The 18,486-nt window shown below is 46.7% G+C and overlaps 1 protein-coding gene across 1 annotated transcript in view; it reads right to left on the bottom strand.

Annotated features, from left to right (window-relative positions):
- Positions 1 to 16,335, bottom strand: part of TMEM181 (transmembrane protein 181) — a gene marked incomplete at both ends in the record, with an annotated part of 32,959 nt that extends 16,624 nt beyond the window's left edge. Inside the window, 2 exons of the mRNA XM_082305981.1 lie at positions 3,101 to 3,204; positions 16,205 to 16,335. Coding sequence (XP_082162107.1) covers positions 3,101 to 3,204; positions 16,205 to 16,335 — 235 coding nt within the window. The remainder of the gene's footprint in view (positions 1 to 3,100; positions 3,205 to 16,204) is intronic.
- Between the last annotated feature and the right edge of the window lie 2,151 nt (positions 16,336 to 18,486).

Below are 18,486 nucleotides of genomic sequence, written 5' to 3'. Positions count from 1 at the left end.
TTCTCTGTCCAAATGGTCTCTCCCTTTACGTATTCAGTCTAGCAATTTGATGTGATTTATTAATCCTCAAAACATGCTGTTTCAGCCACAAACTTAATATTAAAAAAAATACACAAGTAAAGCAGTTTTTCACAAAGACCATGGACTTCAAAGTTACTACAGAGAAACAATGGAAAAGAAGGAAGTTTATAAATGAGCAACACGGGATCATTCTGTGCAAAGAAGTATTCTAGGTTAGCTGTCATGACAGCTCTAAACATGTAGCATTGCTTGGGCTTCTATAACCACTCTAATTACAATATTAACCATCTTACAGACTTTAAATGGAAAAATGAAGAATTTCACCCATCACACTCAAAGCTTCATATTAGAATTACAGTTCAGCTTCACTAACAGCCACTATAAAGTCAGTTCTGCATCACTGAACTTTTCAGTTCTCAAGTACATATAAATGGGGCAGATTTTTGGAAGGCATTTTTGTTTTGAAAAGCATAACTCAATTTCAGTAAGTGCTCACAGTTGATAAGTCATCATATTTCAGTAATTAAGTCTTAACAAAAATAATAGAAGGACCCATTTTTAAAAGGGTTTGTTTTTTTTTTTTTTTACCAGAAGATATGAACCAATATTGGAGCAGAGAGATCATAGTTCCAGTTTTTAAGAACAGCAACCAAAAAAATTCTGAGGTTCTACTGCTATAACTGCAACTCCTCTAGCAAGCAATACATTAAAGCTTTTTAAAGCAACTGATCAAAATGATGCTGTGGTCATATTATTAAAAAATGGTGACTAAATTACATTGTTATTGTTTGTCTTTTAGTCTTGCTCAGTTAACAGAATCACATCTGAAAGCAAAGAACCACCCTGAGGTGGTGAATAGGAAAACTGCACAGGTACAAAAAATGAGCTCTGCACCTTGGATTTTCCTTGCACTTGTCTCACCCCAAAGATAACTTAGACCCATTGGGAAAAGGGAAAGAAAGTGAGTATAACTTGGGGGAAAAAAACAAGTCTGTGTCTGTCTTGGGTTACAAGAACTGAAGAGCAACAGCCACCTCAGATTAAACTGTCTTGTTTTCTCAGATGAGAATCAAGACTTCTGCTAGGCTTCCCAAACTGCAAATAGAGATGTTGAGTATGGGCAATGGCATATTCAAGTAGCACAGAAAATATGGATGTATCTCCCACTTTTTCATTTACTTAGTGGGTTTGGTGAGTTTTGCCCAGACTGCACCCTCTAATGAGCAAGCACTCTATTGTTAGTGCCCCTCCTTCTATTCATAGGAAGCAAGGAGCTGTCAATAAAAGCCGCAAAAAACATCACAGTAAGTGTCCAGTGGGTCTCCTCCCAAGGTAAACAGCATTCTTTTAAAAATAATTAAGTTATAATAATGAACTGTGTTCATGCTTTGTCAACAAACCTATCCAGCAAACCAGTGTTACAAGGACAAGAATCCCACAGCCATGCCAGTTCCTGAAGGGGATCACAGGTGAGTCCTGGGACCCCAGCAGGGTGCAGACAAGCAAGCGTTGCTTACAGCAGCCACGGCCCCTGGACCAAAGGCAACCACAGCATCAGATCGCTCTGCGCACAGATGCAATGCAACACACCAACACAGCTCTCTTTCAGGTTCTGCTACCAGATTAAGAACGAAATGCTCAGTTTTCTCTTCCAGGAGCACTGCTTTTTGCCTAGTCTCACGTAAAACAACTTTTGTGCGTTTCTTGCAACTGGGCAGCATAAATACAGAACTACAAACATGGTTCAGTTTTTAAGCCAAATGACACTAAATTAAGTAATTCCATTTTTTTTCCCTTTATCATTCATATAAAATGCATTTTTGTAAATGTATTTCTATGGTATTTTAGTGGCGAAATAATGCCCTTCAGCATGCTTAGGCAAGTCACGGGAATATCAGTGGTTAACTTTTATGAACTGAAAGTCTGTTTGGACCTTAGGCTGCTACAATAAATCAAACAGCAGGAAAGAAGGTTTTATTTCACAGACAAATTTTATTATTTAATGCTATTATGAAGCATTATTGTACTGCCTACGAGCACAGATGGGCACAAAAAGCCCAAACAGCTGCCTCCAATTAACCCTGCCTTCTTTCCAAGGCAGGCACGAGCGGATGAGTCCCAGGCCTGGGCAGCCCATCTCATTCTAAAGGAAGTGAAGGACAGGGCAGAGTAGAGACAATCCTACAGACAGGTCAAAAGGTGTCAGACATTGGCACAGGAGAACATGCTGGCTGATGTGGAAATGAGCAGTAAAGTGTGGGGAGGCGGTAACATCCTTAAATTTAATTCTTACATGGGGGGCGGGTTGCTTAATAAGTACAAGTCCCTCCCTTTCCCTCTCCCTGTCTGTCACTTCTGTGTTGACAAAGCTATCCTGACAGCAGAGTATTAGCTTACTAACACTGCAGTGATAGCACACTGACTTCTTTTTCAAGTACATTTTAGACCTGGAGAATCTCTCTGGCGTGAAATACAGAGGGCTCCCACGCTTTCCATCTGCCTCATGACACTCTGCATCTTTGTCGACCAGACTTCTACAAATCTCTCCGATCTCCAGGATAAGTATCCAGGCACTAAGTGCTTAGCCTCACAGATCACATCATGACTCCCACAAAGGTCTTTGAAACCAGAGACCTAGGCTCATATATGTTCGACAACAGAAGTTCATATTTTTACATTACTAAAATATTTTATATTTTTGTGGCATTTATCACCCAAACTTTTAGAAGGCTTTACAAACAGTTATCAATTTCCTCACAGGAAATCAAGTATTAGCACCACCATTTAACAGATTGAAATACAATGAAGAAAATTAATGTAGCAGTCTGCTGAAAAATTATGTTACAATGAAGCTGGTTTTGTTTTACTCTGCTGACTCTCCCCTGCAAAGCGGTTGCAAATACCAAATCTGTGTAGGTAGTACTCCTATAAAAAAATGAGATGAAAGAAACACTTCTCCTTCCCTGTCAAAAGTAATGTTTCCTCAGACATCTCAGGGGCAGTAAGCTCATTAGTATTTAAATACAGGTTTAGACAACACATACAGAGCTGTAACCTTTTAAAAAGACAACATCCTTACCTGCTATTCCTATGAAGACTGTCAAACCAAAACAAAGAAAGAATACTACAAAGACCAGAACAAAATGCCGTTTGGACAGTGTATATAATCGCATCGGTGCCAGCCTACAGGAAGCAAAAGAAAGCACAGAATTAGCTGTTGGTCATATTTCTAAAGGGGGGGGGGGGGGGGGCAGGGAAGAGACCCCATTCTTTCCTCCACAAAGAAAATTAAACCAAACATGTAACACTAAGGAAAAAAAACAACCATATTAATGCTGCTTTATAGAGCAAGGATAACTACTAGGAATTATTAGACATATGTATGTGCATGCATATCTGTGCCCCAAAATGTATGAATTTTGCCCATTCTTTTTATGCTAGGGTTTTCTATTGTCCTAAGACTTGAGCAAGAGAAAGCATTTCTTAGTGGGAGAAAAAGTTACATTTTTGTAGTTCATACGTTAATAAGTTAAACACCCAAGATACCATGTCTCCTGCAATGACAGTTTAACCTAAAGGGACTGACAACACTAACAACTCAGTTACCTGCACAGGATCTTGTTGAGTTTTCTACACCCTATATATATACTTCATCCCTGCAGGATCACGCCTAGCAAGGAGTAAGGCAGAACTCCAGATCAGCTAGATGTGCATGCTCAGGCTCTGCATTCTTGTCTGAGCTCCACCAAAGCTTGGGAAATAGAAACCTGAACTTAAGTTTATTATTAGGCACTTAAATACAAATACACATAAAAGCAATGACATCTCTTCCACAGCTGGTTGGTGGTTATCATTAGGTTAAAGACAAAACAGAAGGAAAAAAGTACTGAAAGGACCAATTGCATTCTCCTGGAAAGAGGTAAATTCCAGTTCTGTTGGCTTAAGGGAAAGACGATTAAAGAATTAATCCTACATAACGTATACTTCCTTTATCTTCATTTTTGTTAAATGCATAGTTCAAAAAGGACAAATCCACCATGTTTCAAAATACAGCCAACATTTTGTTTTGAGTTATCCCAGAACCGAGCCACCATATAGTTGGTTTTCTACTGCTGTTCCAGTAGGTATGATCATAGAAAGCTGTACAGTTTCTAGGGGAAAGCTGTAGGATTGGGGGCAGGGTGGTGGTGTTTTCTGATAAAGTTGTAAGAGCATCATGGAAAAAAATGAAAGCATAAGACTTTAATGACAGTGCTCCCTTTCAGCTTGGAATTAAACTTCTTTTCACCAGCTGAATTGTGCTCTTGCTGGTTCACCACATGAATGAAGAAATGCAGAAAAGGTGGTGGAATCCTTTCCATAAGCCCAGCCTGAATTCTGGGACCAGGTACCCCAGGCCTGCATGCCTAGGAGCCCTTTATTCCGCGCCCCCCCCCCCCCCCCGCCGCCTTCCTTTTGCAAGGCAAACAATTCACTTTAAACTAGTGAAAGGATTTAATAATAACTTCTATTTTCTTCAAGAATCACTGCATTCTCTCGAAACGAGGCACTACAAAAATAATTACATCATTCCTTTACTGTAAAGTTTCTAAGATCCAAATCTTAGTTTAACTCACAGAGGTGAGGAAGGGAGGAAAAACCCACAGAAGGAACGAGAACTGCAAGCAAGTAACTGTCAATGTTACAAGTTTGCACAAACTGGCTGTACAGGGCCCTGGGCATAGCACCTGCAAACACAGCGTCACTTGCCTTGCCACCCACCATTACGAAGAGCAAAAACCCCGCACCAGCCTAAGAAGTCAGAATGGCTGACTGTACAGGCAAAAAAGGTAAATCGTACATGAAATTATCACAATCGTCAACGGGAACAGATCAGGTCTCTGTCACAGAGATCATCACACAGAAGTCTCACAGACAAATATGATTTTAAGTTGACTTTGAAAAATGCCAATTAATAGAGGCATTTCAAACCAGGACGTGTCTGCACAACTTTTGCAGGGATATAACTACAGTATTTTCCTTAAATCAATGTCTTAACACCTCAGCCTTCATGTACTTAAACCACTTTAGAGCTATTACACCTGTGCTAGCACTAAAATAACTAACTAAATAAGGTGCATTCTCCTATCTGTTCCAAGGGCTCCTTCAGTTCCACAGATGACCTGGTATTCCCTGTCTGCCTAAGAACACCATGCATGGGATATTCTCTCGAGATACCAAAATACTAATCTTAACAAGAAAATCCTTGATATATAAAAATGGTACATAAAATGTTGATATGCCTAAATGAACTATAAGGGTTCAAGTGGAGAGCAAATGCTTCATGGAAGAGCACCCACTGAGAACCACTCAATACACAGAAACCAGGTCTGGACTGGAAAGTCCACAGCTTGAGAATAGCTGATGGCTGGAAGAGTATCGTATATATGCATGGAAGTATCACATATGCTCATGCTGTTCTTAACAGCTTACATCTGGGCATCCACTTAACAGCTACAGTCTGATGCAGGATACTTCTGACTTGCTAGGCATATTCTTGGTTCTTTTGATAAGCTTCCTAATTTCCAAGTTTTTGTAGACGTTTCAAAGTGCACAATGTGAACACGAAAAGCAGCTTCATCTCCACAGTCCTCACAGGAAAGTCACCAGAGTTCACCCAGCCAACACTCACAGCTTTACAGCTACGGGAATTATCACCTTGGTTTACTCGTACAGCAGAGCACAGATGCACTTGCAAGCTTTCGAAGAAACATGTTCCAGACATTGGCTCATTCTTTATTCCAACTCCTCTCCAGGTGGTGCAACACCTAGTAGTAGAAATGGGTAGGTATAGACCTACCTAAGAACAGTCATGCTGGCACTTTACAAAGAGAGGAGACCAGAGGGAGTAGGGACATGCTGTGTCTTTTCCCTTCTTGTTTCATACTGGCACTCCTGAAGTCTCATTTAAGCCACTGACTGTATGTGCTATTTTACAGGTCACTAAGGCAACACGGACACTTTTTGTAAGAGCAAATGTAAGAAATCAGCCAAATCTTAACTACGTTTATCATGACAGCAAACAACAATATATAGCATTCCTATCAGATGATGTATTCTTCATTGCCCCGTCGCTGCAATAACAGAATTTCCTTGTGTGGCTTAAGTGTCTCATTTCAACATATCACCAGCTGACATACAGAGCAGATAAAATGATTCTCCCATATGTTCATTGTTTAACATCTGCCTTTTGGAAAGAGATTATATAAAATTTATGAACATACATAAGTGCAAGTTGATGATCCCCAAGTAACAGCTTCTTTCTTACATCTGAAAGGCATTTATGGGAAAAGCAAAAAAGGTTCCTCACTCTGAAAGCACCTGCTCAAACGAGTCAAGAACTGGGCTTTGCTTTATTAGTGGAAGATGCTTTAAGCAGCCGAGCCAAGGCAGTCTGAAGCTCAAGACTAGCCATCCAAGTGTCCGCAGGTTTCTCAGGCAGCTTTTACCACCTCTACTGCATTTTATCCTAACTCAGACAGAAACTAAATATTTTATAATTAAATTGGATGTGTCTGAAACTAGCTGCAAAGGAGCAGAAAGCACTGAGATACAAACAGAAATATTATACTTAGACATCTCACATAGTAGTCAGTAAAAACTAAACTGTACTAATTCAATCTGTGATAGAGCGAACTACGGGAACGCATAGCCGTATAACGGCAATCTTGCAGTAGCCATTCATAGGTGAGATGTAAAGGTAGGTTAAAGCTTGCTCTTTGAGTAAAGTTTTGGCTCAAACGGTTAGGCAAAATGTTTCTCAGGCTATTCCTCATCTTCAAATCATTTCTCATAGCTGCACAACAGTCTTTACTAGAGTAAAGACTATTGTGAAAAGCAGAGCCTTTTATACAACAGTTTTCACTTAAGACTCTCACTTTACAGATGGGAAGGCTGTGACAAAATTGGGATTAAGCCGTAGGTAGCACAGAGTTGATATTAAAATCGGAAATAACTCACTTTTACGCACAGTAGTTTTTCTGACATACTAGTCTCAACATCTCTGCCTCCAACTGCTCTTTTCTACTTTACGCTCACTCCCGAATAAAACCATCAAACCCACTTTGATTTAAATGATTATATATGCTACCTACATTCACAGTACTGGGTCTATCTGTACATACTGCACTTTCTCACGGCTTAAAGACGTTGCTTGCCCCAGTGTCCCTCAGAAGACCTTGAATTTCTTCTTGCAGATGTATTCCACCATGGTTAATAACTAATGAGGCAACACATGACTACATAAAAAGATGCAAACAATTAATATTAACAGGACTACGTAGTAGCATTATATGACAACTGACAGTTAACCGTGACTATGCTAAACAGCTCGCGTGCATGGGGTGGGTTTGGCTTTTTTTTTAGTGTCTTGTTTGTTGTATTCATTGAAGTCTGAATAATTAGTCAGGACTATTGCTCTATCCATGCGGAGACACATCCGGGAGAACAAGTTTTTCTTTTTCCTTGACAAGCACAGTCTGAGAGTGGAGATACAGGGGGGTTTATTCACCACGTAAGAAGAAAAAACCTGCAGCGTTCCTCTAAAGAAGTTCTCCTCCAGAGAAGTTCCTCCTCAGGTTTCTGACTGGCGAACCAAAGCCTCAGCAACGTTAATTTAACCCTCGGTGATCTTATTTCCTTCACGAGAACTAACGCGTATAAACTGAATGACAAGATTCAAGTCTTTACGGGGGAAAAGCTTAAATCACGGCACCCGGCCACAGTAAGGCACTGCTCCTCCCCGCCCCGGCCCCGAGCAAACAAGCACGTCCCGCTCCCGCTCCCGCTCCCGCACCCGGTCCCGCTCCCGGCAGCGTCGGGTCGGTGCGTGCCCCCCAGACTTAACGGACCGCGCCGACGGCCGGGGCGGCGGGAGCCGCGGGGCGCGCGGAGCGGCCGGCAGCCTCCCCGCCGGCCGTTCAACGGCCGCTCCCGCCGCCAGCGCCCGAGCGCGAGGGCAGCCCCGCGAGCCCCCGGCGAGCCGCCGCCCCGCGCGAGGGTCCCGGCCCCGGTCCCCGCCGCCGCGCCCCCACCCCGGCGCGCGAGCGGCGACCACCCCGCTCCTCCCCCGCCCGCCACTCACGGCTCCATCCCGGCGCCGCATGCGCAGCGGAGGCGCCTCCTCCCTCCCTCCCCCCCCCCCGCCCGCCCCACGGCAGCCGCCGCCGTGGCACAATCGCGAGTGGTGCCTCGCGGCGGCTTCCGCGTGCGTCACCCGGCCGCCACGCGACTCGGGAGACGTCACGGCGGCCCCCGCGGCTCCTCCGCCGCGGGGCCGAAGGGCGAGGCTGCCGTCGGGGGCGGCGGCGCTACGGCGAGCCGGAGGGGACAGGGGCCCGCGCTCCGCCGCGGCCCGGGCTGCGAGCACTCGCGGCGGCGGAGGCCCGGCCTGCAGCCGAGCGGCGAACCGCCCTCTCCCGCAAGCCGCCGCCGCCTCTTCTCCGCAGCGGGAGCCGCCGGGGCGGGCAACGGGCGCAGTCCCCGGCCGGGGCCGCGGGAGGGAGAGCCTCCGCGGGCAGGCGGGCCCGGCCAGGCGCCTTGAAGCGCCGCCTGGGCTGCGGTGAGCGCAAGCACCTGCCCCGCGCCTGGCTGCTGAGCGCGGGGGTGCAGAATACATCCCGCCCGTGGGGCGACAGCGGCGTTTTCCACAGGGCCGGTGCCCGTCCTCGGCTTGTGGCGTGGCGGTGGCAGCCACGTCCGTCGTAGGGACATTTAACCGTATGAACAGAGAATACATGAAGACAGAGCAGTGGTTCTGAGTCTGATTTAAACCTGTCCAGTTTAGGCTGAGGACTGTCGCGGCTTGTCCGTGCTGAATGCGTGCGTGCTCAGTGCCCTTTAGAGACAGACCCGTGGTTTGCAAATGATTTTCTTTCCAGCCTGATCAAATGGCGATGACTTTTTCAGCGGAGTGAAAATGCCATCGCTGCAGTCACTTGCACGCAGCTTTGTGGTATTCAAGACGTGATTAACAAACCCTGTTCACGGAGAATTTAGTCGGCTCACAAGTGCTGGAAATTAAATCCTAGGAGTAAGCCACTGCTTTAAACACACTGCTTAATAAAAACCTCCAGATCACACCTAACACTTTTATTCTTGCACAAATGTTGAGATAAAGTTGGATTTTGTTCTGCTTTCCTATTAAGTATCCTGAGACTGGGCAACAAAGGTTGTCAACAGACGCATTGGGTAGAGATTATGAGAATTAGGCAAGTTTAGGGATTTTGCCAAGTTGTATTTTGTATTCGTTTTTGATAGCTCTAATATTTGTTTCTAAAAAGCCAGCCTGAAGTTACTTAAACATCTGGGGATACTGGGTGTCTAGTCTAGGATAAAATTCAGAGTAACTTCCCAGCTCTGGTGTTTATCATATACATAAGGTAGAGCCATCTCAGGATGACCCCAGAAATATTTAGATAGATCAGTCAACATAAAATTTAAGAATTATCTCTTCAACAATCGAATACTTCCATTAAAAGCTTACTTAGATGGTAAGATTATTTTATTGCAGTGACTTTTTAAAGGTACTTAACATTAATAATATTATTCCTTTCATTCAGTTGCCCTACGGGTAATTCGTGTTATTACTGGTGACCTGTGGGACCCAGTATCTACCTCTTGTGTAACACCACTAAACCCAAAAGAAACACGCTGGGAGTTAATTCAGTCATTGAAACTGGTATTTATCCTGTCAGTGAGATCTGTGATTTACAGCACTGATGTTCGTTTAGTAATCTCATAAAAAGGCTGTCTTGAGAAATGCATAATACCAAGTGATGAAGGAAAGGCATTTATAAATTTTAAATCAACAAGAATCACTACAGTAGGGCAGAAAATAAAGGTTTGAGTAATCAGGACAACCTAACAAACTGTATCTGCTCAGAACAAGATAGCACTGCTGAGCCACAAGTTGAAGTCATTAGGTCACCGGTGACTACGACATGGAGTGCGTAGCGTTCAGCACACTTCAGGCTTCTCCAACAAGTTCTCCCTGGCCAGAAAACGATGGCATGATGCTTACAGCATCTGTGAGCGTTGCCAGTGTTCTGGGAAGCGCAGTTGCAGAGTTACGACTGCTGCCGTTTATGTGGGCACGTCTGAGCTATTTGGATGACTGCTCCAATCCTTCTGGCACTCAGGTGTCTCACTAACATGAATGAATTTATTCCCCTCAAAACAAAAATGCATTCTTCTCATTGAACAGGTAGGAAACGGAAGCACAGAGAGACTGAGCCTTCCCAAAAGTCACTTGGAGAACAGCGTGGGTGGCAGAGCTTGAAATCCAGCCATGGGACCGCATTTCTGTTTGCCATCTACCAACTTCCAAAGGGTTGTGAGTAGATTGTAAACACATACGTTGCACCCTGTAAGTTTTGTGAACATAATGATATTGAGTTTACAAACTAAATACTCGGAGGGAAGGCACTGCAAAACCCCTCTCCCTCCACACACGCCGAGCCAGTCAGAGTCTCACTCTACTTTGCTCCTTGCAAGAAGGTGCCTGACTCTGTGCCTTGTCTGACCTGCTCTGGGGTGAGATAGCGCAAGAAGCTACTGTCTGCCTCATCTATGGTAGAAACTGGATGGCGTACGGTGAATGAGGCTTGCAAGAAGAGGCAGGCTGATGTATGAATAAGCAGGCTGAATGTTAGCTCGGTCGGGATTCCGCTTACACTAACCACCTTAACACTAACGCCATAGCTTCATGACCAGTTGACACTCATACCTACAGCTTTAGTGACCAAAAGAGAAATCCAGCCTCTCTGTAGCTCTGTGACTTCTGCGAGCACAAATGTCTGTGCGGTAGAGTGGCGGGTCAAATAATGGAAATGATCTGACTTAAAAATCACTCAGAAAAAAAATGGTGTTCTGCTGGATCAGTTGCTGAGTCCCTGTGCAGCTACAGGAACATTTGCGGGCAGATGAGGAAGACAGCAGAAATGTGAGGGAAAGGAGAGCTACGACGGCTTCTTCCAGCCACGGAGCCAGCTTACGGCAGCTTACAGCAATCATAAGCTACAGTGTTAGTCTCCTCTTCCTCCTGCTGTTTCAAGCCTTCTAGCCCTAGCTGTGAACTTCACACTGGGGTCATTTGGGTTCTTCCCCCAATTGCCAGGACCCATCAGCGAGCCCTGGAAGAACAAGAGAGAGGTACCAGCTGTGGCTTGAAGCAGCTACTGAAGATCCTGCCTGGGTCTAGGCTGGAAGCAGCGTTGAACCCTCAGGGAATTTGATTGCAATTCTCCAGCAAGGTCTTGCTGACCCCTTGGCTTCTCACAGGCTTGCACTTTGAGCACTTGGGAAAGATTTTAAGAAGGTGACAAGAAGTGTATCCTTATCACAACAGCCCTCTCTGGCAAAATTCAAGTTTCTTCTCTGAAGGACGCAGGCACTAGAGTTTCTCTAAGGAAAAATGAACAGTTTTCTTATTGCTGAGTCAAATTACGTGCTGTTCTCTGGTCTTGTTGCCAAAGGAGCAGAACCACTGTGAATGAACTTTTCCTACATGTTTTGAAGATTAGCTATGTTTTAATGAACTGGAAACACTAATAGGAGATGTTGAGAAATTAAGAATATCAGTATCATCTATAATTACCTCTTCTGTTACCCATATAAGCAACTTGAAGCGTTAATTAAAGCTGTAAGTTAAATAATATGTTTCACGATGTCCTATATATAGTCTTTTCTTTTAGATGTACAAAGTGTCATATTATTGCATGATAGGAGTTTAAAATGTATTCCTTATTTAAAGCAGGGCAGATTGTAGGTCATTTATCTTAATTTCTGGGTATTATTACCAAATTCAGTGTCAACACCGTGCTTCCGTGTGTAAGCTGATTGGCCAGTGGGATATATTCATTAATCTAGAAATTGATTTTTCAAAAATACCAAGTTGGTACTTATAGTTATGCAACTGATGTCAGACCACAATTTAGCCACTCTCCTGCTTTCTCCTCTGTATCAGGTAACTGCTTTAATTCGCTTTCCTATCAAAATGTTTTCAGCATGCTGAACTCTTCAATGTTAGCTAGGGGGTAGAGTTATGAAACTCCCACTGAAATAACTGTCAGCTGATTGGGAGGCCTGGTGTCTTCTGGTAAGCTTTGCATACCTCACTGACAACATGTCGAAGAGATAAAAATATAGATGGTTTAGTACCACCGGTACTAAGCTCTTGTCATACCAATAGTTTGCTTAAAATTGCCTAGTGCAGGGGAGGGAGCCGTCGGCTGCCAGCCCTCCATCAGCTGTCCCTGCCCTGCCATCCCGGCCAGGAGGCATGCTAGGGGAGGAAGGAACAGATTGGAGTGGGAGGGAGAGACACCAGAGAACAAACTGTTCATTCAAGTGGCTTGTTTGGAGCAGTTTTTCAGGGGTATAAATCAGAATAATCCTGAAGTTGCTGTAATAAATCAAGGGCTGATACACTTTGTGGCAGTCCCCAGGACTGACGGGAGAGCATCCCACTTTTCCCTTCTGCCTTCTCTGAGCTTAGCTACTGCACCAAGCATCTCCTGGTGTACCACAGACTAATCCGAGGTATACTAAGTCCAGACCAACCTTGTATTGGGGTTACCAATGAGGTTATTTAATATTGCACCCATTAGTCTGTAAACATACAGTCTCTTTTACAAGCATACCATAAAGTGCCACATCTGCCTAAGGGAACTATTAACCTAGACAGATGGCGGCCATCGGTGTGCTGAGCCATGGCTAACCCTGCTCTCTCCATCTCTCCCAGATGGCGGGGTAAACTAGCACTTGCTCCTGGGGAAATACACCAGGAGGCGCAACTGAGAGACTATTCTGGGCTCTTGGGCAGAACAAACTCACTAACATGGAAACCCCTTCACCTGTATAGTGTGGATGAGTGCCCTGGGGCTCTGTGGAGCGAGGACGGCGTAGCTTGAGATGGCTGAAGAGCCTGCCACCCTTAGTTGTCACCTGTGCCCAAAGAACAGGCTGCTCAGAGACAGCTGCTGAACCACATGTTCAAGAGCACTGCGCTTTAAAGGAAACCATCACCAAAAAGGTGTCACTAAACTGGGACAGCCTCAGAGCTGAATCAGAGATGACTTAGCCTCCATGCAGCGAGAGCATAGATACTTGGGATAACAGCTTCATTGGCCGTCTCTGAGCTAGGTCATCCCCTCACACTGAAGCCCCTGTCACACACCAGCACAGTGTACAAGTAGCACTCCTGAGTCAAGAAAAGCTATTTCCCTGCCAGTCACAAAGGGGACTGCTTGGTGGGTTTCCATTTCTGTATCAGCTCTGCTCCAAAGCTTTCCAGTTTTGAGTTTTCCTGTTGGCACTCCAAGAAGGGTGTCCTTATTGAAATCAGGAGTGAGACTGCACAGCCCATTTTTTTTTTCCTGGCAAATATTGATTACTCACAAACTCATCCTCCCCCCACCTCCTTCCCTACCACTTAATGGACTAGACCGCTCCATTTCCAAAGAGGCAATGGAAACCACCAGCTGATGGCCAAATGGCTTTACTCAACCAGCGGGAGGGGAGAGTTAAGGCTGGCAGTGGTTGATAGCCTCACATTTGTGAATACAGTGTGTGAGAGGGAAAAATCATGCTTTTATATGGTTTTACCATCTCTTCATTTTGTTAATCTGGCATAAGATACTACTTGCTTTTAGTAACCGGATTATTTTAGAGAACGTAGTTGGTTTGAAGTAAAGACAAGCCACACCACTTTTCCTTGGTCAAATTTCCAAAATTCCTTCTGTCTTCAGAGCAGTAAGGTTCTCCATTACATCCCTGAGTGTGCTCATTTATAACCTGACCAGATCTACTGAATAAAATAGAGAGAGAGAAGAGGAAGAAATATGTAATTCTCCTTCACATAAGTGAGAGTTGGCCGTAAGGAGAATGCACGGTAGCATCAAGAAACCCCCCTCCTTACCAGGAACCTAAAAAGCAGGTGCCATTGCTACACCCGTCCCTTACGCTAAAAGGAAACGCTCACCAGAACAGCAGGTATGCAGTGACAGCAACAGTAAACTTATTCTATGCTAGGTCACTTAGGTTAAGATCCCGGGAACGCAGAGAAGTACTAGCACGATTTCTAAGTCACAAAATGTTATTTCCTTGACAAGAGCCCAATATTACTCCATTTCATTCTAGACGACCTGCGGCCGATACCTCTTGGGGATGCTCTCACTGAAGAAAGGGCAATCTAGCGCTAACTCTACAAGCTCATTTGATTCGGTGGAGTAGTGTCTTCTCTTTTCAATACAGAAAGTCGCTCCGTACACACTTCTAGTCATAAAAATGAGTTAATGACAATTTACCTTGGAGAGCTCGGGTTTCTTCTGGAAACAAAGCTGAATAAATGCCTCTCCCAGGACCTCGTTTGTTAATCCAAAGCTTATCTCTCCCCTCTTTCTCTGTTCTGGTGCCAATATTCATTATCGCGCTGCCAGATGCACACAGGTATGTTTCCATCCCTCCTTATCACCTCCCGTGGCTTCTCACACCAGGCTCAGGTACAAGGAGCCGCTGTTTTGACAGGCAGGACGGTCTTTACGTTAAACTCTGCCAAGCTGTCAGGCAGTGTTTGCAAACTCGTGACTCTCTGTAGTTTTTGCTATTGTGAACAATGAGACAAATTCAACCTAACGGACCACATGCCCCTTCACTGGGGAGAACAGACACAGCGTAGTTGAAGTCAAATGATCTAAGCAGAAGAACTGGGGCACTGTGCACAGACAGACAGAAGTACTTATGCTCAGATTCGTAGTAAAGTAGAGCTGGAAGACACCTCACAAGGTACCTAATCTTTCCTTCTGTCTCAAGAGACCATCTGCCAGACCTATGTCTTTCTTGGCATATGTTTGTCAAAAGTTTTTTAAGACCTCCAGTGATGGAGATGGTACAGTCTCCCTGGATAATCCTTTCTGTAGTGTTTTACCATCCTTCTTGTTCATTTTTTCTTAATGTCTAATATGAATTTTTATTGCTTCAATTAATATTACTCTGTAAACTTTTGTCCAAGGTGAATATGATGTTTCTCTTTACAGAAACTCCTATTCCTCCAACTTGGATGCTTCTTCTTTTGCGGGAGCAACCCCAAATTTTCCTCACAGCTATGTTTTCTAGGCTTTTGATTATCCATATCTGTGTCCTTATGCTCTCTTCCACTGGCAGGCCCTTGAAGCATCGTGCCCAGAATTGCATAGAGCTCCAGCTAAGGTCTGGAGTGGTGCCTAAAGTGGATGCTTTAATTCTCACATCTTACAAACCGTGCTTCTGCTGCACACCCCAAATTACTTTACCTTTTTCACATGTATAAGACAATGTCACTGTTGAAAGAGGTTATTTTATAAAGCATTATAATTCCCATACCCTTTTTTTACAAAAATGTTATATAACCATTCGTTCCCCAACCTGTATTCACGGGGCTGAATAGCATTCATTCGCTGTGTAGTCCCTGGCATTTGTTTCTTCTGATTTTCATTCTACTTTTTCAGACCCTTTCTCCGACCCAGAAATTGAATTAATTTATAACCCAGTCCTCCAACACCTTTGGAGTCCTTCCTAGCCTTGTGTCATCTCAAAGCATTAATACTCTCCAGCCATCACTGGTCATCCAGGGAAACAGAAGACAGGGCCAGGCACAGAAGAAACACGGGTGCGGCCTACTCGGCCCATCTGTCCCTTCTGACCTCCACCGTTGCCAGCCCCTCTGACTCCCTAGCCAGTTTTGTAACTGCTCCGGGGTGGCCTCATGGCTGCTTTAGACCGCGTTGCCCTGGCTTGCTATGAGAGTGGAAAAGGCGTAGCGCAGAGGACTGCAAACGGCAATTGCTTTTGTCACCTGCATAAGGATATTCACAGGCGGGGGGGAGCAGAGCGCGGGCCTCCTGCCCAGCGGCGCTGCCAGACCGCGGCCCCCGGGCAGAGCAGACCGCCCCGCCCGCCGCCGCGGGGCCCTGCCGCGCCCCGCCGCCTCACGCCCGCGGCTGCGGGGCCCGCCCGGCCCGGCCCCGGATTTCAGTCCGGTCCCCGCCGTGAAGAGGGCCCGGTCCCCCGCGGGGCCCCGACCCAGCGCCGCGGGGGCCGCCCCGGAGGCAGGCGGGCGGGCAGGGCCCCGGGTCCCGGGGAAGAGCCGCGCCCGCGCCGCCCGTACCGGTAGTAACGGTCATCCTTGTAGGGGGTGAGGTCCTCCTTGATCTCCCGGTAGGTCTCCCGCACCCGCCTGCAGAAGCGCTTGACCTCGCCGCACAGCGGGCTCCCGAAGGCGGCGAAATCCGCCTCCATGCCGCTCCGCGCCGCCTCAGGCCCCGCGCTCCGCCATGGCGCCCCGCCAGCGCCCGCCCGGCGCGGCGCAGGAGCGGCGGCAGGGGCGGCGGCAGGGGCGGCGGGGGCGGGCCCTCGGCGCACGGCCCGCGCCCCGGGGCGGCGGGAGCCGCTTCAGCACCACGGAGAGGGGCGGCCGGTGCGCGCCGCCGCCGCCACCGCCCGGGGCAGGCCCCCGCCCCCGGCCCGCCCCGCCCCGCCGGCCTGCCGGCCGTCTGCCTGCCGGTCTCCCGGCTGGATCGGCGCTGCCTTCTCCTCTCCTCTCCTCTCCTCTCCCTCTCCCTCTCCCTCTCCCTCTCCCTCTCCCTCTCCCTCTCCCTCTCCCTCTCCTCTCCCTCTCCCTCTCCTCTCCTCTCCTCTCCTCTCCTCTCCTCTCCTCTCCTCTCCTCTCCTCTCCTCTCCTCTCCTCTCCTCTCCTCTCCTCTCCTCTCCTCTCCTCTCCTCTCCCTCTCCCTCTCCCTCTCCCTCTCCTCTCCTCTCCTCTCCCTCTCCCTCTCCCTCTCCCTCTCCTCTCCCTCTCCCTCTCCCTCTCCCTCTCCTCTCCTCTCCCTCTCCTCTCCTCTCCTCTCCTCTCCTCTCCTCTCCTCTCCTCTCCTCTCCTCTCCTCTCCTCTCCCTCTCCCTCTCCCTCTCTCTCTCTCTCTCTCTCTCTCTCCCTCTCCTCTCCTCTCCTCTCCTCTCCTCTCCTCTCCTCTCCTCTCCTCTCCCTCTCCCTCTCCCTCTCCCTCTCCTCTCCTCTCCTCTCCCTCTCCCTCTCCCTCTCCCTCTCCTCTCCCTCTCCCTCTCCCTCTCCCTCTCCTCTCCTCTCCCTCTCCTCTCCTCTCCTCTCCTCTCCTCTCCTCTCCTCTCCTCTCCTCTCCTCTCCTCTCCTCTCCTCTCCTCTCCTCTCCCTCTCCCTCTCCCTCTCTCTCTCTCTCTCTCTCTCTCTCCCTCTCCCTCTCCTCCCTGCCGCTCCCCAGGGAAGTAAGCAAAGACCTTGCATTACCTCTGCTGAAAATACCTGGCTTTTTAAAATAAACCACTTTCGTTCTTAAAAACGTACCAGCTCTGTTTAAAATTAAGGTCCTGGGTTTTATCGCCTCTTCTACCCGACCTAAATAAGGCCAGTTTGCACCACCAAAACGGCCTAACACGCGTAAAAGAAATCCTGTGCTAAATCCACTTTCGACGGTCGCAGTGCCGTAACTGGTCCAAGGTTAAGAACGGAGCTGTTTAGATTTTCAGAGCGGCTTCTGCTGAGCTCCAGTCAATTTGCAGAGTGCCATGGTAGCTTCATTTGTATTGCACTTTTCTTCATAAACAAATTCACATTTAAACTCTGTTTTAAATTATTCGATCAAAATTCAAACTTTAATAATTCCCATGAATTAATGGCAATGATGGTATCCATATTAAATATGAAAATCCATTACTATTGATATGTCATTGTTGTTGCCAGAGCGTATAAATGTTGAAGGCTGCTATACTGCCCCTCCCATGTAAATACCTTCCCCATTCACCTTCAAGAAGCTGGGCTGGGTTTTTTTTCAGTGCTGCCCTTACTCTTCATTTTATCACATACCAGAACATGCACTTTAACTGACAAGCCCACTCTGATGTCTCACCAGCCGGTGGTGACAAGACGTTACTCCTGGTGGTGCAGCGGGAGAAGGACCATACGTCTCCCCCAGCGGTGGGAGAGAGATGGAGGAAGGATCACCTTTGACTGAGATTTTCTGCTTCCCAACTCTGAATATTTCTAAGCCTGAGAAGACATAGCAGCAGGATAAAAGCCACATGCGCATTTAGGCTGGAGAGGAGAAGGTTGCTAACAACCTGTTAGGAAACTGTTGCTCTGAGCAGTCTCCGCGGAGGGGCAAAGCGCCCAGCCAGTGTTAGGGCAGAGCCTGACCAGCTTCTGAAGGGCTGCTCTGAAACCTCGGGACAGGCTCAGCTCAGCAGGTCCCTCGCGCTTCTGTGACTCTCTGTGTGCTATAACTTGCCGGCACCCCGCTCGTGACAGCACGTGCGGCTGATGCAGTCACGTAGAATTTTCCTGGAAGTGTTTATTTCCGTGTAAATGTTTCGTTTGTGATTAAGATTTAGCCATGTTTTCCCTCAAAGCAGGAATTAA

The sequence above is a fragment of the Platalea leucorodia genome (assembly GCF_965183815.1).
Source record: "Platalea leucorodia genome assembly, chromosome: 3".
Lineage (NCBI taxonomy): Eukaryota > Metazoa > Chordata > Aves > Pelecaniformes > Threskiornithidae > Platalea > Platalea leucorodia.
The sequence above is the reverse complement of the archived record's forward strand: the minus strand, read 5'-3'. Positions and strand labels throughout refer to the sequence as shown.